Source organism: Delphinus delphis, chromosome 12 (assembly GCF_949987515.2).
Source record: "Delphinus delphis chromosome 12, mDelDel1.2, whole genome shotgun sequence".
Classification (NCBI taxonomy): Eukaryota; Metazoa; Chordata; class Mammalia; order Artiodactyla; family Delphinidae; genus Delphinus; species Delphinus delphis.
In genome coordinates, this window is record NC_082694.2 from 30891049 (window position 1) to 30916081 (window position 25033).

Sequence of the window (25033 nt, forward strand, 5' to 3'; positions counted from 1 at the left end):
TCAACCATATAGTACAACAGAAGTAAAACACAGGAAGTCATGATATCATGGTTTTATTTTGAACATAACGTGGGAAATTTTTTTTGAATACAAGAGTAGAAATACAATTCCAGAGAAAAACATTCCAGTGCACTGTGGTTCTTTGTGGAGAAGATAGTGATAACACTGCCCATGATATATTCACCTAGTTCATAAATTTTATGGTTCACAAACTCAAATGAGAGATATTTTACAGATGGTTGTATCATAAACCTAACTTTAAGAAACCTATCAAGCAAATGCTTATTTTTGTGATCTGGTAAAAAGCCTACGAATCATGAATTGCTTTAAAACTGGAGAGTGGGGTGTACACTGAGTACGTGAGGTACTTGTAAAGTATAATAAAACGGGTGGCTTATGTGTATGTAAAGTGGTATTTCCTATTTATAGGAAATGTTTACAGCAAAAGAATAGCGAGAGGGATCAAACTAACGAAGGCCAATACATTTCTATTTTTCCATTCTCTTTTTATTCTTCACTAATGTCAACAAGCTTGTGTTTTTTGCAGCCACGTAGAGCTGAATTGTTGAACTGGTTTTCTAAGTGTGGTTCCTAGACCAGTAGCATCACCTAGGAACATAACAGAAATGCAGTCTTTTGTATACCACTCCAAACCTACTGAAACAAATTCTGGGCTGAGGCCCAGCAATGTTTTAACAAGGCTTCCAGGTGATTCCGATGCACACTCAAGTTGGAGAACCACTGGAGCAGAACTTGGCCTTCATTCAGCCCCTGCATAATTTTTACCAGTCTCTTCTGTAAAAAGATGATTTGAGCGGCCTCCTGGAATAATAGGCCCTGATAGGTTTTTCTTCCAATTTAAAAAAAAAGTTTTTTTAATGCTGTAATTGCATTAATACTAATATGCTTGACATACGGATAACCTGTTTTGCTCTTTGAGGAAACAACTTCAGATGCCTTGTTGGAAAACAGAGTTGGGTTTGATATAACAGCAACCTTTTAAATTGGTGTTCTAGGTACAAATATGTCCTATCGCAAAACAAGTCTATAAGTGATAGAAATTAAATTACCTCACTAGTATTCACCCACTTTTAGCATATACATAATAGTATTACACTCTCTATATCTCTCTTCATTAAAACCACAAAAGGAAAAACTGAATGTCTCAACATACTTATTAAGAATAAAAATAGTAAAAAGCTGACCCTTTGACAAACTATAAATTTAATTCCTGCCTCTACATCAAATATATCTTGGCAGTTTTATCAGCATATTATTCACAATTGTAATAGAGAAGAAATTGTTTTAAGAATCAGTGTTCTCTTTTTTGCTATAATCTGGAGGGCTTTTTTTTTTAAAAAACAATACATGTTAAATTGGTTGCAGTTACTTTTAGAATTCACAAGCTTTTACTTGTCCTGTCCTCCCAGTGACTATAAGGACAGTCACTCATGATCTTTGTACAGATGGAGAACTGGTTCTCAAGTTTGGCTACATATTAGAATCATTCAGGAAGCACTCCTACAGGTGATTCCAATGTACAGCTGAGGCTCAGAACCAGGGCCTCAAAAGATTTCAGCAACCAATTTCTCAACCAAAATGCTACAGTACCTTTAGAAGCATTTAACAGTTTGAACATACACGGGATCTGATCAAGCAAGGTGTCTTGCTGAATATCCTCCTCCAGTGCCAACTGCTCTGGAGTAATCTAAGTTGCCTCTGCTGTGAGACTGTCACTGCACCTTACTATCAAGATTACTAGAGTTCTCAATGAGAGAAATCATTCTTTGCAACATGGACCCGCTTTGATAACGGATTGGGTTTCTTGGGACTCGTAAGGCACTAAAAACCCTTGGGAAACATCATAAACCACCACCATTAGTGAATCTCAACCCAGGATGCACGTTAGGAACTTTCAAAAGCTACAAAAAGCTGAGGTCCTGTCCTCAACTAAATCAGAATCTCTCTTGTGGAGCTCCATCGCTATTTTTAAAAGCTCCTCGGGTGAGGGTTTGATAATAGGCCAATTTCTTAAATCAGTAGCCTGCACTTTTCATTTTACTTAAGATTTTTGTATGACATCTTAAATTTATACTAAACTAAGACTTCTGATTTTCACCCCTAATGAAATAGAGAGAGAAGCAATGAAAAGAACATTCTGAAAGTCAAGGCTTCAAGCATGGGCATACATACTTTGAAAAATATAAATTACTGAAGCCGGGCATAAGATACCAGCTCCCATAGTAGTTGTATCTGACTGAAGGTCACATCCAGCTGCGAAGCACAAATGAACTAGTCCCGAACTAAAAGGTAAGTCTTCCTCAAGTGCTCCGCTTAAAATGCTTTAAGGTTTGGTTCAAAATCCAGGGCCCCACCCCAGACCTCTTAAATCAGAATCTCCAGAGGAGCTAGAGAATCCGTACGTTTAACAAACTCCAGATGATTCTTATGATCAGAGAAGTTTGGGAAACACTGCTGATGGATATTAAAGAAAGAATAAATTTTGGAGATGCAATAGTTATGCCTTCATGCTTAATTAGAACCTTGTATATCTCATGATTCACTGGGATTACTTTTGTTAAACGATGATAACAGCAAAATATCTGTTTCAAAGTCGTCTCTGCTCAGACTGTGTTCTTTTTTGCAATGATAATTCCATTTGGAACCAGGACGGAAAAAAAAGAAATAGTGGTATTTCATAGTTCAGTTTTAAGTTTCTCATATAAGTCCTCTTGGTCAATCATGTGTGTGTGCCCGTTCCAGCGGTGATAGGCGAGGAGAGCAGCATTGTAGCCTGCAACAGCACTCACTTCCATGGCACTTGCTGCAACCTCCATGCCGTTGAGGTAATAAAGTCGATCGTGGAGTATGATGGAAGGGCATTTCTCTGGAGGCGTATAATGAGGGTATGCAAGCCATGACCGCTTCACAGCATAATCATAGGACACAAAGAGCTTTAAAATTTGTTCTTTAGTAAGAGGTCCTGCTGAAAAGATCTTCCAAACGTGTGACCTGTCCGCTTTTGGTTGAGGATTATTACTTTCTTCTACAGAAGACACAAACCCAATGCTGTTAATGAACAAATCTGGATTATCAGTGGTTAAGACTGTACCGAGATCAAACTCATCTAAAGCTCTAGAGGTAAAGACAGTTGAATTCAACTGCCCCTTAATTAAAGTTGTCACTAAAGGTTCGTAGTATTGATGGAATTCCTCAATTGGAGGATCAAAGTTGAGAAAAGTTATATTGGACATTTTTCGATTCAATGGAGTGGCCACCAGGACGATGTCATAGAAGGCTGAATGGGTCTCAGATCCGGTTTGGTAGACCGCTTCATACACCTTTGTGGGATTTCCTAGAGGAAATAGGGAAGCATAGATTTTTTTAATGTTTCTAACATACTATATTTTATACCTTCTAAAAATAATTCTATACCTTCTTAATAGTTTCTCTATAATTCTAAGGAATTAAACAAGTTTTATCCCTTAAGATAATTATCCCTTGGACTTGTATTACAATGAGGCCAATTTTCTACTTGGAATGGAAATAAAATCTTGTCAATAAGAACAAAATATGAAATTTTTACTTCTGAGGATGAAATTGTTTTTTAAATCCAAAGAGTCATGCTGCTGTACTTGAGCACATTTGTGAATATTTCTACATGACATACAACACCTCCAATTTAAAATTCCATCATTTGGGACTTCCCTGGCCGTCCAGTGCAGGGGGCGCAGGTTCGATCCCTGGTCGGGAAACTAAAATTCCGTTCCATCATTTGGAACTGAGTGAGAGATGGAGAAAGAGGTTTTTCTCCCCGAGCAGTTATTTTCTGCAGGGAAAATTAGGAACAGTAAAATAGAAGTTCAAGTTTACCTGTCTGCTTGGTCCTTGTTTTCTCCTCTATGGACATTACTGAGCCAGATATAAGATTGCTTTTGGAAGCCTGAAGGAGCCGTGAGCAAACAAGTTTATTGCCACCTTTTACTGCCCAAAGGCCAGGATCAGTACAGGACATTGACACTGCCCCTGTCAGCAGTAGGAAGAAAATGTTTTAATTCTGACTCTATAAAGAGGCCCTCTACCCACTCTCCCTTCCCAATTAGCTAAGCCCTGCTCCAAATGTCTTTAGACATTGCCAAGTGGCTCTGGGAGCAAAATCTCCCCCAGATGAGAAGCATTCAACTAATAAAAGCTAAAGACTCTGTTCCCATAGAAATGCACATTTACATATACACAATTTTGCCAACATTTTTATTGTGTCTGAGGTTTCACAAAGAAAGGCAGTCTTCTCCAAAACATGGCCTAAAGTAAGGAGCCACCATAGCATCAGGTAAACCACTCTGTAAACTAATGTCCATAACTATTCCAAGCCCTGACTTACCTACAAAGCCATTGATGTTCATGGTTTGGCCATAATTGACCCTCATGACAGGAGTAATAATTTCATCGAGGAACTTCTCAGAAAAGCCTGCTTTCTGCAAGGTTTCAAGAAGTGATCGGTTAAATAATCCAAGGTAGTCGTCCCCTCCTAGGGAATGTAGTAACTTTTCTACGCTACTGAAGGCATAGTCATGAGATTGGTAGCGGTAGATCCTTTTGAACAGAAAAGAAATGGCCATTAAACACCAAACAAGACAGGGGGAAGGGTACACATAAAAAAGGAAAATAGCATTCTAAGACTCAAAGTGACTTTCATGTGTCCTTCTGATGAGTCCCTACCTATCCTGTGAGATGCACCTCAGTCACCATCTGCCCCAGGTATCCCAGAGGTTCTTGGCCTCCCTCTCCCTCCGCCTCCTCTGGGGGAAGTCCACTGTCCTTTATATACACTCTTCTGCATTAATATGGTCACTGGGAGCACCTTTCAAGAAGTAGGTATGTCTTATTCATCTTATCTTGAGCACCCTTAGACATGTCTAAAGTTAAACTTTACCTTTCCACTAGACTTGATCCTCTCTCCTCCCACAACCAAAAATAACAAGTTACTCCCAACATCCTACATGTCATTCTCGGTTCATTTAGTTTCAAATTTAAACATTTCACTTCTCCTCTCTGCTTCTCCCACCTAAGAAGGAAACCTTATCAATCTTTCTAACATCTCTTCTGTTACTTCATTCTCATCTCCCTGATCTTAAGTGAGGATTTATATTCAAACTACTAAAATGAATAACTGATCTACCTGCCTCTAGTTTCTCTTCTTTAAAACATTTATGAATCTCCCAGACGTCCTAAAATACCCTTATTTTGTCATCCATCCACTTACTCAAAAAACATCTTGCGTATTACTGTTACTTACTAAAGTTCTGACATTAAAAAAAAAAATCATGGATTTTTAGAGCCAAACTCATCAAGTCTAACTAACTCCTTTGCTCAATTGCAGATAAAGAAGCAAAGTAGAAGTTAAAGAACGTGTCTAAAAGTCACATGGCAAGTAGAAGGCTCAAGAACCACTATCCCCCTCTGCCTTCAACCACATACACACACACATACACATACACACACACACACACACACACACACACACACACACACACACACACACACACACACACACAATCTTCCACTTGAATACAGCTGACCCATTCATTCACTGCTCTCAAATATGCTCTGGGTATTGCTCCCAAACACTGCACTGCCTCTTCCCTCCATCTGGAATACACTTCCCATCCCTAATCATACAACAACTAGCTACACTTTCCTTCAGAGCCTGAATCCCAAACCCTCTGCAAAGTCTTACCCAACTTCCCAGTCCACAGTGATGTCATCACCTCCAAAAGTCCCATAAAACTTAGCACTCATGCTCAGCACTTAGATACTACTTCGAATTATTTAATTTTTAGGAACTATCACCTGACATTCTCTGCACTTTACAGACTTGAAAAAATGTTCACATAAATTAGTTCATGCAATAATTCAATACATATTTTTTCAGGGTGCAAGTGATACAAAAATGAGGAAGACATCGTTTCTTTCTCTCAAGGAACTTACAGTTAGGAACAGGTACTCAGGAATATGCACAGATAAGTGTATGAAGCAAAGGAAGAAATAAGTGCCAAGGAAAGATCTCTACCAGTGATCATAGAAGAGTTTTTACATCAAATTTCTTCTCTCAAAATAATCTGTAATTTTTTTAAAGAGCAGAGATAATGTCATATCCATTTCAACATTACCTACTGTCTAACGGTGTAGTATACAAAATGTTGAATATATTTTTGTGGAAAAATTCTCTGTGCCAAAACTGAGAAATTAAAATAATTCCTTCCGGCCCATACTGTTTGGCTTGTAGTCCCTAGGAAGTTGGAAAAAGATGAGAACACTGAGTTCTTCAGAAAAATAATACACTGAATACCTCATAAAATGAAGAGCAATCTTTTGTAATGGTCAGCATGACAAAATAGTAGCCAATTAAATAACTTAAGTATGATGTTATAAAAAAATGATTCCCTGCCTCCTCCCACCGGAGCCCCAACCCCACTCAAACAAGCCTCCTAAGTAAAGGCCTCATAGAGGGTGACATGAGACAATATATACCGTATAAACACTGAGCACCGTAACTGCTTTACAATACTAGCTGCATTACAGCCGTCCCCAACTTTTTCGGCACCAGGGACCAGTTCCATGGAAGACAATTTTTCCACGGACGGGGCAGGGGTGATGGTTCAGGCGGTAATGCGAGCGATGGGGAGCGGCGGATGAAGCTTCGCTCGCTTGCCCAGCCCACCCCCACCCCCCCAACCCCGTCCCTGCTCACCTCCTGCTGTTTGGCCTGGTTCCTAACAGGTCCGAGGCCCAGGGGTTAGAGACCCCTGCATTAGAATGCCTATTTAGGGGCTTCCCTGGTGGTGCAGTGGTTGAGAATCCGCCTGCCAATGCAGGCGACACGGGTTCCAGCCCTGGTCCGGGAAGATCCCACATGCCGCGGAGCAACTAAGTCCCTGCGCCACAACTACTGAGCCTGCGCTCTAGAGCCCGCGACCCACAACTACTGAAGCCTGCGCACCTAGAGCCTGTGCTCTGCAACAAGAGAAGCCACCGCAATGAGAAGCCTGCGCACCGCAACGAAGAGTAGCCCCCACTCGCCGCAACTAGAGAAAAGCCCGCACACAGCAACGAAGACCCAACACGGCCAAAAATAAATAATAAATGAAATAAATAAATTTAAGAAAAAAAGAATGCCTATTTACTATAAAGTGAGACGTAACAAGTAGTTTCTGCTAATCAGATTGCTTACACAAACGTCTTTTCTTTTTAAACTACATTTGTATACCCCCTACCCATTTATTCACTCATTCATTCATTTAATCATTCAACAAATATTTATGGAGCATCAACTTTGAGTCAGACACTGTTCTAGGTGCTAAGGATGCAGAAGTCAGTACAACACAGAAAAAAGTCCCTGCTCTAATGGAGCTTTTGTTCTAGATGGGGAAACAGGCAATAAAATAAATAAAGAAATGCAAGCAAATTATATGACAGTTTAGAGGATGATAATTATCAAGGAGAAAAGTAAATCAAAAATAAGATTGGAGGGCTTCCCTGGTGGCACAGTGGTTAAGAATCCACCTGCCAATGCATGGGACACAGGTTCGAGCCCTGGTCTGGGAAGATCCCACATGCCACGGAGCGACTAAGCCCATGCGCCACAATTACTGAAGCCCACGTGCCTAGAGCCCATGCGCCTCAACAAGAGACGCCACCACGATGAGAAGCCCACGCACCACAACGAAGAGTAGCCGCCCCCACTCACCTCAACTAGAGACAGCCCGCGTGCAGAAACGAACACCCAATGCAGCCAAAAATAAATAAATAAAATTAAAAATTAAAACTAAAAAAAAAAATAGATTGGAAATGTTTGGAGCTGACAGGGTTGCAACTCTAAATAAGATGATACAAAAAAATAAGTAGTCAAGGAAAGGCCTCACTGAGAAGGTGATCCATCAGCAAACACCCGAAGGAGGTGAGGATACAATCCTTGCAGGGACGGGAGTGGGGGGAAATATTTCAGACAGAGGTATGAGCAGTGCAAAGGCGTTATGACAGCAGCATGCCTGGTACTGCAGCTGAAGCAGAGAGATCCAGGAGAACAGGTAGAGGCACAGACAGAAAAAAGTAGGGAAGATGGGATGAAGCACTTCTACAATAATTGAGTAAGGACCTCAAAAAATCTGCCCCTAAATAAAAGCAATGAGAACACTGACAAATATTGTCAACATCAACTTTTTCAAAACTCTGGAAATAAACAAAATCCCAGGAGAATTTATTCAAGAAAAATGGCTGAATGTCTGTAAGAACAAGTGAGCCTTGTGGTATTTTAACTTCCCCTATTCCCATTCCCCTCTTGCTAGCAACAAGGTAGCCTTCAAAATCAGCAGCCTTGCAACTACAATCCCTGTGAAACCAGCAAGCTGGCAGCCACAGCAGGGGATAAAACAGGCTTGGAGCATCCCAAAATTCCCATTCCCAGAGAGCATCCCAAAATTCCCATTCCCAGAGAGCATCCCAAAATTCCCATTCCCAGAGAAGTGCCACTTTTGCCCTATCTGGCAACTCACTCAAAAGCTCCTTCCTCAGGGACTGTCCTTTTGTTTTTTTAAATACAATTTTTAAAGGATATACTCCCTTTACAGTTATTACACAATATTGGCTGTATTTCCCAAGTTGCACAATACATCCTGTAGCCTATCTTACACCCAATAGTTTGTACCTCCCAGCCCCCACCCCTGTATTCCCCCCCGCCACTGGTAACCATTAGTTTGTTCTCTATATCTGTGAGTCTGTTTCTTTTTGTTATTTTCACTAGTTTGTTGTATTTTTTAGATTAGGGCTTGTCTTTTTTGACCTGATTCAGAGCTCGCTCTGTACAAACAGCCCATCCTGAGTGCATCTGTCAAAAACATCAGTGGCAATTTAACATCAGCTGCCTGAGGCTGTGATACCAATTGGGGCTGATAAGAGGCTTAACAAAAGATTTTTTTTTTTTAATATTGGGGAATGAAAAACCCCAATTCATTCCTGGGGACCTAGAAGCTCATGTCCATGTACAAGGCTGTCACGTGTCCAGGAAAGACCTGAGAAGGCCCTAATCTTGTCACCTCTGGCTGACCTTGAGGCTTTGAGCAAGCCAGAGGTAAAGGCTAAAGTAGAGTTGTAAACCACCCTCCAGAGCATTGCAAACACATCCCAACACACACACTCGAGGAGCCATACATGGCAAAGAACACAGACTTCACAGAATCAGTCCCAGAAAGTCACTAAACAAACAAACAACAACAAACCTGGGGTGAGGGAAGTTCTGATTTCCAGAGCTGCCATTTAATATTATTTTAAATGTCCAGTTTTCAACAAAAATCACGAGATACTCAGAGAAACATGAAAGTATGGCCCATACATGGGGTGGGGGGGGAGGAAGGAGTCAACAGAAACTTTCCCAGAGAAAACCCAGACATTGGACCTACCAGACAAAGACTAGTAGGCCTCGCTACACGGCACATGGGATCTTAGTTCACCAACCAGGGATCGAACCCACGCCCCCTGCATTGGAAGCACAGAGTCTTAACCACTGGACCACCAGGAAAGTCCCATAGACAAAGACTTTAAATCAGATATTATAAATATGTTCAAAGAACTAAAGGAATCCATATCTAAAGAACTAGAGCAAGTATGAAAACAATGATTAGAACAAATAGACTGTTAATAAAGCAATTATAGAAAAAAATTTAAAATTCTGGAGTTGGAAAGTATAGTCTGAAATTAAAATTCCCTAGAGGAGGGCTTCCCTGGTGGCGTAGTGGTTGGGAGTCCGCCTGCCGATGCGGGGGATGCGGGTTCGTGCCCCGGTCCAGGAGAATCCCACGTGCCGTGGAGCGGCTAGGCCCGTGGGCCATGGCCACTGGGCCTGCGCGTCCGGAGCTGGAGCCTGTGCTCCGCAGCGGGAGGGGCCGCAGCGGTGAGAGGCCCGTGTACCGCAAAAAAAAAAAAAAAAAGAATTCCCTAGAGGGGCTCAACAGCAGATTTGAAACAGCAGAAGAATCAGTGAATTTAAAGATAAAGTCAGTTGAGATTATACAATCAGGGACAGAAAGAATCAAGAGTTAAGAAAATGATCAGAGCCTCGGAGCCTGTGAGACAACAAAAAGCATACCAAGATACACATAATGGAATCCTAGAAGGAGAGGAGAAAAAAGAAACCAACAAAAAATTTATGAAGAAATAATGGTCAAAAATTTCCCAAATTTGATGGAGGACAATAATCTATACATCCAGGAAGCTCAACAAATCCAAAAAGGATAAACTCAAAAAAATCTACACCTAAACACATAATGGTTAAACTGTGGATAAATAAAGAGAAAATCTTGAAAGCAGCAAGAGAAAAGCAACTCATCCAGCAAAAATGATCCTCGGTAAGATTAGGAGCTGACTTCTCTTCAGAAGCCATGATGTCCAGAAGATAGTGGGATGACATATTGAAAATGCTGGGAAAAAAAAAGACTATCAACCAAGAGTTCTATATCCAGCAAATCTATCCTTCAAAAATAAAGAGAAATTAATATAATCCCAGGTAAACAAAAACAGATAATTTAACACTAGCAAACCTTCCCTACAAGAAATACTAAAAGTTGCCCTTCCGGCTGAGATAGCACCAGACAGAAACTCAAATCCACATGAAGAATGGGTAAAGGTAATTAAATAGGTAAATATAAAAGACAGTATAGGGGCTTCCCTGGTGGCGCAGTGGTTGAGAGTCCGCCTGCCGATGCAGGGGACACGGGTTCGTGCCCCGGTCCGGGAAGATCCCACATGCCATGGAGCGGCTGGGCCCGTGAGCCATGGCCGCTGAGCCTGCGCATCCGGAGCCTGTGCTCCACAGCGGGAGAGGCCACAACAGTGGGAGGCCAGCGTACCGCAAAAAAAAAAAAAGACAGTATAAAGATATACAGTTTACCCTTAAACAACACAGATTTGAACTGTACGGGTCCACTTATACACAAATTTTTTCTAAAAAATATACAGCTGGCATTCCATTTCCACAAATGCAGAACTCACAGATACAGAGGGCCAACTGTAAGAGATCTGAGCATCTGCAGGTTTTGGTATCTGTGGGGTGGTCCTGCACCCAATCCCCATGCATACCAAGGGACCACTGTATATGCTTGAAATTCTTTCCCCTTAGCTGACTTTTTAAAAACTGCATAAAGCAATAATTATAAAACTAATAAGCTTATAGAACATAAAGACATAATTTGTATGACAATAGCACAAAGTATGGTGAGGTAACAAAGCTATATTGGAGTAAAGTTTTTGTGTACTATTGAAATTAAGTTGGTATTAATTCAATTAACATTGTTTTAAGCAATTAACATTATTTTAAGTTAAGATAGTAACTGTAATCCCCAGGGAAACTACTAACACAATAACAAAAATATGTATTCTGAAAGAAACAGCAAGAGAATTAAAATGGTACACTCTCTAAAACAAAAGAAGGCAGCACCTAGAGGATGAATAAATTCTAGAGATCTAATGCACAGCATAATGATGACAGCCAACAATACTATTTTATATACTTCCAAGTTTCTAAGAGACTAGGTCTTAAATGTTCTTGCCGCATAAAAGAAATAATAATTATGTGATATGACAGAGGTGTTTAGCTATGGTGGTAATCATAATGTAATACATATTATAAATGTATCAAATCAACATGTTGTACACCTTAAACTTACACAATGTCATATGTCAATTATATCTCAATATTTTTTAAAGGCACTATGTTAACAATGAACAATACGAAAAGGAAATGAAGAAAACAATCCATTACAATAGCATCAAAAAGAATAAAATATTTAGGAGTAAGCTTAACCAAGGAGACAAAAAGACTTGTACACTGAAAACTACAAAACACTGCTGAAAGACATTAAAGACATCCTGTGTTCATGGATTGGAAGACTTGAAATTGTTAAAATGTCCATATTACCTAAAGTGATCTACACATTCAGTGCAATCCCCATCAAAATCCCAGTGACATTTTTTTTTTTTTTGCAGAACTGGAAAAAATTCCTAAAATTCACATGGAATTTCAAAAGATCCCAAATAGCCAAAACAATATGAAGAAAGAAAAACAAAGCTGGAGGTCTCACACTTCCTAATTTCAAAGCATAATACAAAGCTACTGTAATCAAAACAGTTTAGTGCCAGCATAAAAACAGACATACAGATCAGTGGAACAAAACAGAGAATCCAGAAATAAATCCTCATGTATATCATCAAATGTTCATCAAAGGTGCCCAGGCTACACAATGGGGTAAAGAATAGTATCTCCAACAAATGGGGCTGGGAAACTGGATATCCACGTGCAAAAAAATGAAACTGGACCCTTACCTTAGATGATATACAAAAATTAATTCCAAATGGATTAAAGACAAAAACATAAGACCTGAAACTATAGAACTCCTGGAAGAAAACATAGGGAGAAAGCTTCATGACATTGGATTTGGCGATGACTACCTGGATACGGCAACAAAAGCACAGGCAACAAAAGCAAAAAAATAAATGGGACTACATCAAACTTAAAACCATCTGTGCAGTGAAAGAAACAATCAACAGAGTGAACAGGCAACCTACAAAATGGGAGAAAATATTTGCAAACCATGTATCTGATAAGGGTTTAACATCTAGAATATATAAAGAACTCTTACAACTCAGCAACAACAACAAAAATCCAATTAAAAAATGGGCAAACAATTTAAATAGATATTTCTCCAAAGAAGACATACAAATGGCCAACAAGCATAGGAAAAGATGCTCAAGAGGGACTTCCCTGGTGGCAGAGTGGTTAGGAATCCGCCTGCCAATGCAGAGGACACGGGTTTGAGCCCTGGTCCGGGAGGATTCCACATGCCGCGGAGGAACTGCGCCCATGCACCACAACTACTGAGCCTGCGCTCTAGAGCCCACAAGCCACAACTACTGAGCCCACCTGCCACAACTACTGAAGCCCACGTGCCTAGAGCCCATGCTCCGCAACCGCAATGAGAAGCCCGCACACTGCAACAAAGAGTAGTCCCCGCTCGCCCCAACTACAGAAAAGCCCGCACGCAGCAATGAAGACCCAACACAGCCAAAAATAAATAAATAAATTTACAAAAAAAAAAAAAAAAAAGATGCTCAACATCACTAATCATTAGAGAAATGCAAATCAAAACCACAAAGAGATTATCATCTCACACCCATTAGGATGGCCACTATCTAAAAAACAGAAAATAACAAGTGCTGGCAAGGGTGTAGAGAAATTAGAACCCTTGTGCATTGTTGAAGGGAACGTGAAATGGTGCAGCTGCTATGGAAAACAGTATGGTGTTTCCTCAAAAAATTAAAAGTAGAATTACCAAAAGATACAGCAATCTCACTTATAGGTATATATCCAAAAAAACTGAAAGCAGGATCAAAGAGATAACTGAACACCCACATTTACTGCAGCATTATTCACAACAGCCAAGGGGTGGAAGCAACCCAAATATCCATCAAAAGATAAATGGGTTAAAAAAAAAGACAGGAGTAATGGAGAAACAGAGGAACAAAAATGATATAAGACAAATAGAGGGACTTCCCCAGCAGTCCAGTGGTTAAGACTCCGCCTTCCAATGCAGGGGGCACAGGTTCAATCCCTGGTGGGGAACTAAGATCCCACATGCCATGTGGTGCAGCCAAAAAGAAAAAAGACATATAAAAAGCAAATATCAACAGTAATTAAACATAAATGGACTATACTCTCCAATCACAACACAGAGATTGGCAGACTGGATTTAAAAAATAACAATAATAATCCAACTTATCTTGTCTACAAGAAATACACTTTAGATTCAAAGACACAAATAGATTTTAAGTAAAAAGATGGGAAAAGATATACCATGCAAACAGTAATGAAAAGAGAGCAGGAGTGGCTACACTAATATCGGAGAAAATAGACTTAAGACAAAAATTGTTACTAGACACAAAGGAGGACATTTTATAATGATAAAAGGGTTACTCCATCAGGAAGACATAACAATTATAGACATATATGCACTTAACAACAGAGCTCCAAAACACATGAAGCAACACTGACAGAGCTGAAGGGAGAGACTGACAGTTCAACAATAATAGCCGGATACTCCAATATCCCACTTTCAACAATGGGTGAACGAGTACGCAGAATACCAACTGTATACTAGTTCACTATGGCTGCCATTACAAAGTATCACAGGCTGGCTGGCTTAAACAACAGAAATTTATTTCCAACAGGTTTGGAGGCTCCAAGTCCAAGATCACGGTGTTGGCAGGTTTGGTTTCTTCTGAGGCCTGTCTCCTTGGCTTGCAGATGGCCACCTTCTTGCTGTGTCCTCACATGGTCTTTCCTCTGTCTGTGCACATCCCTGGTGCCTCTTCTGTGTGTTCTAATCTACTCTTCTTATAAGGACAACAGTCAAATTGGATAGGGCCCAGCCTAACGGTTTCATTTTAACTTAATTACTTCATTACAACCCTATCTGCAAATACAGTCACATTCTGAAGTACAGGAGGTTACGACTTTACCATATAAGTTTGGGGTTGGGGAGGACACACAACTCTGCCCATAACAAACAGGAAATTTAAAAATGATGAATGGGATTATCTACATCCTATCAGGTCTTCCAAGCCATGGCACAGATTTTGGCTGTAACTCTGCATGAAATAGCCACTGAAAGTTTCTCAGCAGAGGAGTAATGTGATGACTCTTAGATTTTTAGAAAACTACTTTGGCTGCTATGCTGAAAACGGATTGTGATGGCACAAGGGCAAAAGCTGGGAGACGAGTTAGGAGGTGAATTAGTTTCCTATTTCTGCAGTAACAAATTATCACAAACTCAGTGGCTTAAAACAATACAAACTTATTATCTTATGGTTCTGCAGGTTAGAAATCCAAAGTCAATCTCACTGGGCTAAAGTCAAGGTTGTCAGCAAGGCTGGTTCCTTCTAGAACCTCTGAGGGAAGAAACCATTTTCTTGCCTTTTTCAGTTTCCATAAGCCACCTTGGCTCATGGCCCCCCCAAGCATCACTCCAACTTCTTTCTTCCATCATCCCATCTAATACTCATTCTGATTCTCCTGCCTCCCTCTTATAAAAACTCTTGTGATTACATTGGGCCCACCTAAATAATTAAGAATTATCTCCCCTCTTCAAGATCCTTAATCTTATCTACAAAGTCCCTTTTACCACGTAAGGTAACACATTCACAGGTTCCAGGGATTAAAATGTAGGCATCTTGCAGAGGGAGGCAGGCATTATTTAGCCCACCACATGAGGCTATTCCAACAATCCAGACAGGACTTCCCTGGTGGTCCAGCGGTTATCACTCTGTGCTTACAATGCTGGGGATGCAGGTTTGATCCCTGGTTGGGGAACTAAGATCCCACATGCCGCCAGACAAGAGATAATGGTGGTTTGGATCAAAGCGGTAGCAGTGATGGTGGTGAGAAGTGGTGAAATTCTGAATATATTTTAAAGACTGATAGGATTCAAGATAGACTGGATTTGGGAAATGAGAAAACGAAAAGAATAAAAAATGACTTGTTAGGTGTAACTTTTTTCCTTTGAGGAATAAAAAGGGTGTTTATAAAGCCTTTCACTATGAGTCCTATCAGTCTCAGATCAAGAAGTGTTAAGGATCTAACATATCCCCAGAAACGCACTAAGTGCTAGAGACAAGAATGAGCTTGAACCCAGCCTATAAGCCAAGATATCTCAACGGGAAGCCATTTTGTGGACCACAGGATTCAATTCAACAAATATGTGACTGAACATCTATGACATTCTGGCTACTATGCATACTACAGAACAACACAAGTGTGTGTGTGGTGTGCACCATATAACACTTAAGAGATGTTCGAAAAGAGACATGAATGGTGACTAAAGTATTAGGAAAGGGGTGAGATAAGACATGAATTCTGGAATAAAGAATGGCATCCAACCAGAAAAACTGCATAAATAAATGCTCAGAACTGGAAATTGACTTGGCAAGTGTGGATATCAAGGGCAGCAGGATCTCCACCCAAATACCTTCAACAGCAAAGAAAAATGCATACTCCCAGGGGTGTGGGGCCTTGCCTACCACAAGCTTGAACCCTCTTTCAAGTATCATGGTTTACTACTGTTACATGGGCTTTTGCTCACACTGTGCACACTCTGAAATAGAAGCACAAAAATGACAATGTACCTCCCCAAAGCTGGTCAACAAATCTCCCAAAAATTTCTACAGATGATCACACAAGCCACTTTAAAAAGGAGCCAACCGGATCTGTCATATATATCCAAAAAAGGGAGAAAATGTGTTGAGCAAGGACTTTAGGTTTCTTACACCATTCAAAGAAAGAAAAAACTCAAGAATATTCTCCAATTACACATTTTAATCTAGTGGTTCTCAACCCTGATTATAGGCAAGATTCACTTGAGGTGAACACACCAATGCCCAGATGCCTACTACAAACCAATGAAATAAAAATTGTCTAGGAGTAGAGCACAGCATTCTTTTTTTTTTTAATTTATTTTTTGCAGTGTTCAGTCTTCATTGCTATGCGAGGGCTTTCTCTAGTTGTGGCGAGCGGGTGCTACTCTTTATGGCAGCGCACGGGCTTCTCATTGCGGTGGCTTCTCTTGTTGTGGAGCACAGGCTCTAGGCGCGCAGGCTTCAGTAGTTGCAGCACACGGGCTCAGCAGTTGCGGCACACAGGCCCTAGAGCGTGCGGGCTTCAGCATTTGCGGTGCACGGGCTCAGTAGTTGTGGCCCGCGGGCTCTAGAGCACAGGCTCAGTGGTTGTGGCGCACGGGCTTAGTTGCTCCGCAGCATGTGGGATCTTCCCGGACCAGGGACTGAACCTGTGTCCCCTGCATTGGCAGATTCTTAACCACTCTGCCACCAGGGAAGTCCCACATCATTCTTATTTTTAAAACTGTGCCACTAGGGAAGTCCCACATCATTCTTATTTTTAAAACATCTCCATGTTGGGAATTCCCTGGTGGTCCAGTGGTTAGGACTCCGCACTTCCACTGACGGGGGCCAGGTTGCATCCCTAGTTGGGAATTAAGATCCGGCAAGCTACGCAGCATGGCCAAAGAAAAAAAAGATCCCCATGTGAATATAATGTACAGCCAGGATTAATAACTACTACTTTACTGAAATGTTGGGGATTTCACTGTTCCAGAGTCCTCTTTGGCAACCTCTGTGGCTCCCAATCCTGGTTTTTGTAACATGAGTGATATTACAAATATTTAATAACTGGTACAACATTAAACAGAAAGTAGACTGACTACAGCACTGGAACTGAGTCAAGACTCCCTGCTGGAGCAGTGGAGGAGACTCCCAGGGAAGAGAAAACATGCAGCTAGTAGCTATTTCACAAGGCCAGCAGTATTTCACTACTTTAGCAACTGGCACATGCTGGCTCAATACCTGCCCTTTCTCCAACTGTCTCATAGGGTATGACAAAATTATCAAAATAAGATCTGCATGTTCTTGATTTATTGAAAGAAACAGTAATGTATGATGGATGGCCCTTTAAACAACACAAAGGTCAGTGCTCTATAATCAAGTATCAAAGATACACTGGAGGGGGGCAGTAATTCCATAAAGTTTGGGAATTGTTTTCTAAAATCAAAAATAGTATAATCTACAGGGAACTATATTCAATATCCTGTGATAAACCATAACGGAAAAGAATATGAAAAAGAATGTATATATATGTATAACTGAATCACTTCACTGTACAGCAGAAATTAACACATTGTAAATCAACTATACTTCAATAAAATAAACTTTTTAAAAATAGTATAACTTATGTATCCCCTCACTGGGTCTTTTTCACAGTTCTGTAATACCCTGAATTCACCTGAAAAGTGATTTCTTAATTTCTCAAAGGGCAATTCTCTACATGTCAAGAAAACTGATACACACAGGCAAGGCTGTATCTGATGCCATATGAACTTGATTTTCCTGCTGAGGATGCAGCAACATGCCCCCTTTCTTTAAAAAGTGACTGGTTGTAGGGCTTCCCTGGTGGTGCAGTGGTTGAGAGTCCGCCTGCCGATGCAGGGGACATGGGTTCGTGCCCCGGTCCAGGAAGATCCCACATGCCGCCGAGCGGCTGGGCCCGTGAGCCATGGCCGCTGAGCCTGCGCGTCCGGAGCCTGTGCTCCACAACAGGAGAGGCCACAACAGTGAGAGGCCCGCGTACCACAAAAAAAAAAAAAAAAAGTGACTGGCTGTAATGCAGGGGACAAGGGTTCAATCCCTGGTCCGGGAAGATCCCACATGCTGCGGAACAACTAAACCCATGCACCACAACTACTGAGCCTGCGCTCTAGGGCCCGCAGGCCGCAACTACTGAACCTGCATGCTGCAACTACTGAAGCCCGTGCGCCTAGAACCTGTGCTCTGCAACAAGAGAAGCCACCACAATGAGAAACCCACGCACTGCAAGGAAGAGTAGCCCCCGCTCACCGCAACTAGAGAAAGCCCACACGCAGCAACGAAGACCCAACACAGCCAAAACAAAAAAATTTTTTAAAAAAAGTGACTGGCTGTCTCTATACAAGTTCTATATATTTTCCTAGTAAACCGCTTGTCTCTCTACTAGAATATGTATTCTTTGAGGGCAGGGACATGTTCTGGGTTCTACATCTTTAGGACCTAGAATACTGCCTGGCACATAATAAGTACTCAATATTTGGTGAATGAACAAAGGAATGAATGACTACTTTAAAACAACCTGCACTATAGCTGAACTTAACGTACCCGCTGGAAAGGAGTTCAAGAAATTGACCTCAGAATGATGTTTAGAAAGAAAGAAATCCCTAACTACTAAAAGTTACAGAAACTAGAGTACATTTATCCTATTCACCTCTTACATCTGTGCTGGGCAATACCTGGTCATATGACATGTAATTTTACCTTTTTTTTTTTTTGACAGATTTAATTTAATTTTTTTTTTTTTTTTGGCTGCATTGCGTCTTCGTTGCTGCATGCAGGCTCTCTCTAGTTGTGGTGAGTGGGGGCTACTCTTTATTGCAGTGCGGAGGCTTCTCCTTGCAATGGCTTCTCTTGTTGCGGGGCGTGGGCTCTAGGCACATGGGCTTCAGCAGTTGCAGCACACAGGCTCAGTAGTTGTGGCACGCAGGCCCTAGAGAACGTGGGTTTTGGTAGTTGCAGTGCACAGGCTCTAGGGCACATGGGCTCAGTAGTAGTGGCTCACAGGCTCTAGAGCACAGGTTCAGCAGTTGTGGCACACAGGCTTAGTTGCTCCGCAGCATGTGGGATCTTCCCCGACCAGGGATCGATCCTGGGTCCCCTGCATTGGCAGGAGGATTCTCATCCACTGCACCACCAGGGGAAGTCCCTAATTTTACCTTTTTAACAATTATTTTATTCCGTTGGCACAGGCACAGTAATGAAACATTATTAGCATTTACAAGCTGAGTTTCTCCAGGACCTAAAACTGTAAACCGGCATAAAAATTAGCACATGCCAATGACCTTAAAAAAAAAAATAGGTTGTATCTTTCAAAGGTAGACTGGTTATCTTATGTTATTTTTCCTACTTCCCAAAGCAATGCATATTCATACACAAAGAAATTTTTGAAAATACAGAAAAACATAGAGAAGGAAAAGAGGCACCTGTATTCTCACTACACAAGGCAGTGTGGGAATTTAATATCCTAATTTAAATTCCTGGGTCTCAGAACTGATATTTCAGGCTGCTGCCTCACTGAAACATCACGTCACAGTTAAATAAAGCTCATTTAAGTTTTCTGATACTTTCTACAAGCTCTTGTACACATCAGCTCATTCATCTACACACAACACTAAAACAGTTCCGAGACTAAGAGAGAGGACTCTGGAGCCAGACTGCCTGGGTAAGAACTCCAGCTCCACCAGTTACTAGGCGGGTGGACTTGCACACTTGAAACCTCTCTAAGCTTCCACCTTTCACACCTGTGAAAAGAAGCTAATAACAGTACTTACCTCAGAGAGCTGTCACGAGACTTCAAGGAGCATTTTAAAGTGTCTGGTAACATTAAATAAGCATTTGCAAAATATGTTTTCAGAAGCAAAAATAAACTACCCTTTCAGCTTCGAAGTGGATAAATGGTCTGCGTATTGTATACAAAACATTTTGCCTAACGATCTTAAAAACAGGCTGCAGTTAGGTAGAGAACTGTTCCAAGAAACTATAATTCCTACAGATCATCTAATAAGTCTTAGGTTAAATGGAAGAGAAGAAATTACCTCATAAACTTGTCTAATATATCCTCTACCCACATGTGCATTCGGAGGGACTGAAATCCATAGTGCCAAATTAGTTTAATCATGTTTATTATAAACCAGCTGCTCTCCTCATATACCAGAGTCTCTCCGTTATACACCCCCACTAGGCCACTAGGGCTCTGAACAGCAGAGAGACCTGTAAAAACAAAGAAAGGTAGCTAAGTCAGTGGTTTCTGTACTGCTCAAATGAGAGAAGATAATCTGAAGCTATCGGGGACGTTCTGAAGTGAGTGAATCCGGGCTTCCCCCACTTCTCAGGAGACATGTTAAAGGAGCTCTATCTTTAGAACAGTGGGTGATACACTAGACACCACACTTTCCAAAAGCGGATTCCCTGAAAGATGGGTTGGATGATCATGCAGATACATCAAAATGAGACTGGCTATAGTTAGTCTGAAAAGACTAAAAAGTCAAAAGAAAAAAACCAAAGGATGAGCTGAATTCAACTTAAAAACAGAAATGTCAGACATGACTCTTGGCAGCATAAATGGCTCCTGGCATACACTCGCCCTCACGGAGGAAAGAGGCCCAGGAGGCGTCCACCGGAGATGTGGCAAGCAGCTAAGGAAAAGAAGTCAGCCCCATTCCTGTGCAAATCCTATTTTGCATAACTGGATAGTTCTGATAACTGGAAGAAGGCCAAAATTACACAATATTCCCTGAGGAAATAGCCTGCAGAGGCTGGCCACGCTTCCCCCATACCTGTCCAGTAACTCTGCTGGTAGGCAAGCAGTCCGATGTCCCAAGTTCTAGGCACATGTTTGCACCTACAGCTGTGTGAGTGACCTTAAGCCAGACACCTCAAGTCTCTGGGCCTCATTTCCCCAGCTGTAAAATGAGCACGCTAGGGTTTCTGCTAACTCCAACCATTCTTTGATTCTTTAACACGAACCCAGAGGTTTGAGAAGCCACGGCAGCAACCATCCCCACCCTGTGCCCCATGGCTGTAATTCCAGATAACTGAAGATACAGATAACTAGTGTCCCATTACAGCAGAGCAGCTCCTAAGGCAGCACCAACTGCTAGCAGGAAAGTGAGGAAAGCAGTTTTACCAGCTTCACTGTAAACGATGATTAACAAGGCAGGAAAGTTTCAGTTCCCTGACAACAATATCCATGCATATTGAAGTCTGCTTGGCTCTAAGACCAAATTACATACCCAGGTCCTTGACAAAACGCTTCATGTGCAGATTTAAAGGATGGATGACGGAACCTCCTGACTCATATTCTTGCCCTTGCATAGTCACGGTGGCCAGACGGCCCCCCACCTCTCCTTTTTCAAACACGTCAATCTTCACATCGTTCCCAAATTTCTGCCGCAGATAATAGGCTGCTGAAGTGCCACCAATGCCAGCTCCAATAATCGCTATGGGGGAAAAAGAAGGAACAGGTTTTTTTCCCTCTTACCAGCTTTGTAGGTTTGCTTTGTTTTTGAAAGGCCGTAAATCAACAACAGACGTTGCTTAAGCCTGTGATCAACAATTTAGGGAAGCCTGGGGAGGGGGAGGCAAGTGACAGCTGCGGTGAAGATAGAATTATGAATCTGGCCAGACACTGCCCCCAGACAAAAGTGGTAGTTACACTTTTTTTTTTTTTTTTTTTTTTTTGCCAGATGGCCCAAGATTCTCACAGTTCGTTGCGGAAGAACCAAGTGGACCGCCGCACACCCTTCTTTGTGCCCAATGCAAAGGAACAGAGGAGGCGGGGCCTTTCCAGGACGCATTTCAAATAAAGTGGCCGCCATTTTTGCCTTGATTTGTTCCGTCTCGTTAATGTAAACAGGTTAATGATTCCAAAGGACACGGCTTAAAGGGGAATAAAAAATACAAAACAAAACATAATAAACAGGGGAAAACAACCAAAACGACTCAAACTAAAAGAGTGACTGTTTCGGCTGTGTAGTCGTCCTAGGCAGAGAACTTGTGCAAGCCAGGGGACTGTGCCAGCCGGCCGACTTCAGCAAAGCGGACGGGGGAAGGGCGCCCCAGCCCATCACTGGAAGCAGACGCGGCCAGCGCGGTCAGCTTATCTGCGCTGCTTGGTGTGCTGTGCCCGCGTGCGCCTCTCATCTGCAGAGCGGAATTGGCCCGTCGCTCCCGGACCAGCCAGAAGACCGATTTCCCAACAAGTGCAGCAAGGGAAGGCCGCGGGAGGGGCCTCAGCCTCCCCGGAGCCCAAGGCCTCCGACTCAGGGGCTGCAGGGAGGCCTGGCGCCCGCCCGCCAGCCCGGGTCGCCCCCCTCCACGGCCCATTGCTCAAGTGGGCAAGTCTCCACGCCCGGGAAAGAGCGGTCCCTGGGGCACGTAAAGTAGTCCCAAGGTGCGAACCGGGAAGAGCTCCACTTGCGCAAGGAGCTCGTTCTGCGCGGCCCGGCGGGAGTCGCGGGTGCCCGGCCTGGAGCATCAGGCAGCGGCCGCCCGGCGTGGGGCGCGCTCCCACCGCCCCCGCCGCGCGCCGCCTCCTTCTCGCCTACCGATATTCTCCGGCGGGGCCCGGGGCTCGGCGCTCCCAGGGAACCCCCAGCTGCACAGCAGCAACAACCCCAGCCACAGCCCCACGGTCGAGCAAGCGAGCCGCCCACGGGTACGCTCCATGGCTCTCGAAGCGTTGTTGTCGGACTGGAAAGCCCAGCTGTCCGCCCGCATTTGAGTCTGCGCTCTCTGCCCGCCCCGCCCCCTGGCTGGCCTCGCCCCTCCAAGCCCCGCCCAGGTCCACCCCAACCTATCCCGCTCTGCTGCACAGGCCCTTGACACCCCACGGCCGCCCTTGACACCCCAGGGCCGCCCTTCCCTCCAAGAGCTGCCAATCCGGTTCTCTCGGTCCCCTAAGCCCGCCCTGCCCCTCCGAAGCCCACGCTGCTTCAGGGAGAGACCAAAGGCGCCAGAGGAGGCTCACCCCAGCTTTTAATTTCTTCAGTCGTGCCTTCTTCTGTCCCTTCAGTCGCTCTCGCTCAAACAATGCACACAGCTAATCGCTGCCAGAAACAGACCAGGGGTGCAACGAACACTTTACTGAGTGATCACTATGTTCGGGACTGTTGCGTACAGGATGAATGGGTAAATGGTACTAGGTAGAAGGAAAAATGGGGGAGACCAGGGATGGGGTGGTCCAAAGTGAAGGGAGTGGAAAAATAGTGACAAACATGAATGAAAGTAGTGTACTCACCTCATATGCTGGAACATTATGCAAGCATTAAAAAGATTTGTAACATCAGTATCTATTGTCCTAGTATTGTTAGGTGAGAAAATCTGCTGACTGAGTGATGGGTATTATATGATCCCATTTCTGTAATTAAAATACCCCCCCACCCAGTCAAAAAAAAAAAGGAAAAGAAAAAACTAGTACATGAACATGAAGAACAGTATGGATGGAAGGAAAACAAGTTGGATAAAAAGAAAGGTTAGGGACTTCCCTGTGGATAAGACTCCGAGCTCCCAATGCAGGGGTCCTGGGTTCGATCCCTGGTCAGGGAACTAGATCTCACATGCATGCCACAACTAAGACCCGGAGCAACCAAATAAATAAATAAACAAAATTATGGTTTAAAAAAAGGATAAGCTTGGAGAAAGGAAGCAGAAAATCCACTACAAAAAAGGACTCATTTATTGGACAAATATTTATTGAGTTCCTTCCAAGTGGCATGCAGTGTTCCAGGAACTTGAGAAAAATCAGTAGAAAATATTGATTTTTTAAAATATTGATTCTAATGACACAGACATTCTAGTGGAGGGAGACAGATGACAATTAGAGTAAACAAGTAAATGATGTAGGGTGGGGAAAGAGGAAAGGGGAATGGCTTGCAATTTTAAATAGGATGGTCAGATCAAGCCTCATTGAGCAGGATGGCATTTGAGCAAAAGTTTGCAGTAAGTGAGAGAGTGGGCCAGGTGAATATCTAGGGAAAGAGCTTTCTAGGCAAGGAAAATGCCTGGCATGTTTGTGGAACAGCCAGTAGAGCACAGTAAGAAAGGGGGAAATGGAGGTGTTAATGGAATAAGATGCAAGTCACACAAGAAATAGACACTTCCATGTAAGAACATAAAAATAGGGACTTTGCTGGTGGTGCAGCAGTTAAGAATCCGCCTGCCAATGCAGGGAACACAGATTCAAGCCCTGGTCCAGGAAGATCCCACATGCCACAGAGCAGCTAAGCCTGTGAGCCACAACTACTGAGCCTGTGTGCCACGACTACTGAAGCCCACGTACCTAGAGCCCAAGCTCCACAACAAGAGAAGCCACCGCAATGAGAAGCCCACGCACTGCAATGAAAAAAAAGAAATAAAGTCTTTAAAAAAAAAACAGAAAGAACATAAAAATATGAAGATTAAGTCTCCTTTTTCTACACGTTACAAAGAAAGAACTAAATTATGTGTTTTTTACTTTTCTTTTTCCAAACTACATTATGCCCACAACACCTAAGTACATTAAGCCTAAAAGCCCTTCAATAAATATATGTTGGTTGATTAGAATTTAGCATGTCAGTGAACTTCACACACCTGTCCTAAGTGGAAACTTTCATTTCTGCTTCTGAAACATTAGGAAAGATTCTGCTGAAAGGACCCTTGATGAAGAGACAGTAAAAAAGACTTGCACAGTGGAGGTGGATTGAAGGCTTTCTCATTCTGCACTCTTAACTTTTCAAAAGAATACTGTCACTAAAACTCAAAAAGATTTTTTTTAAGTCATTGGTGGAAAATGTTACCA

At 42.5% G+C, this 25033-nt stretch overlaps 1 protein-coding gene across 1 annotated transcript; it reads right to left on the reverse strand.

The window, feature by feature from the left end:
* Nucleotides 1-24: 24 nt before the first annotated feature.
* Nucleotides 25-22974, reverse strand: PCYOX1 (prenylcysteine oxidase 1). Its single transcript, XM_060026416.1, has 6 exons — nt 22803-22974; nt 21489-21695; nt 20292-20466; nt 4382-4593; nt 3874-4026; nt 25-3355 (listed from the first exon to the last, which is right to left on the reverse strand). Exons 1-6 carry the CDS (start codon nt 22972-22974, stop codon nt 2697-2699), a joined length of 1578 nt encoding a protein of 525 aa, XP_059882399.1. The 3' UTR covers nt 25-2696.
* Nucleotides 22975-25033: the final 2059 nt, after the last annotated feature.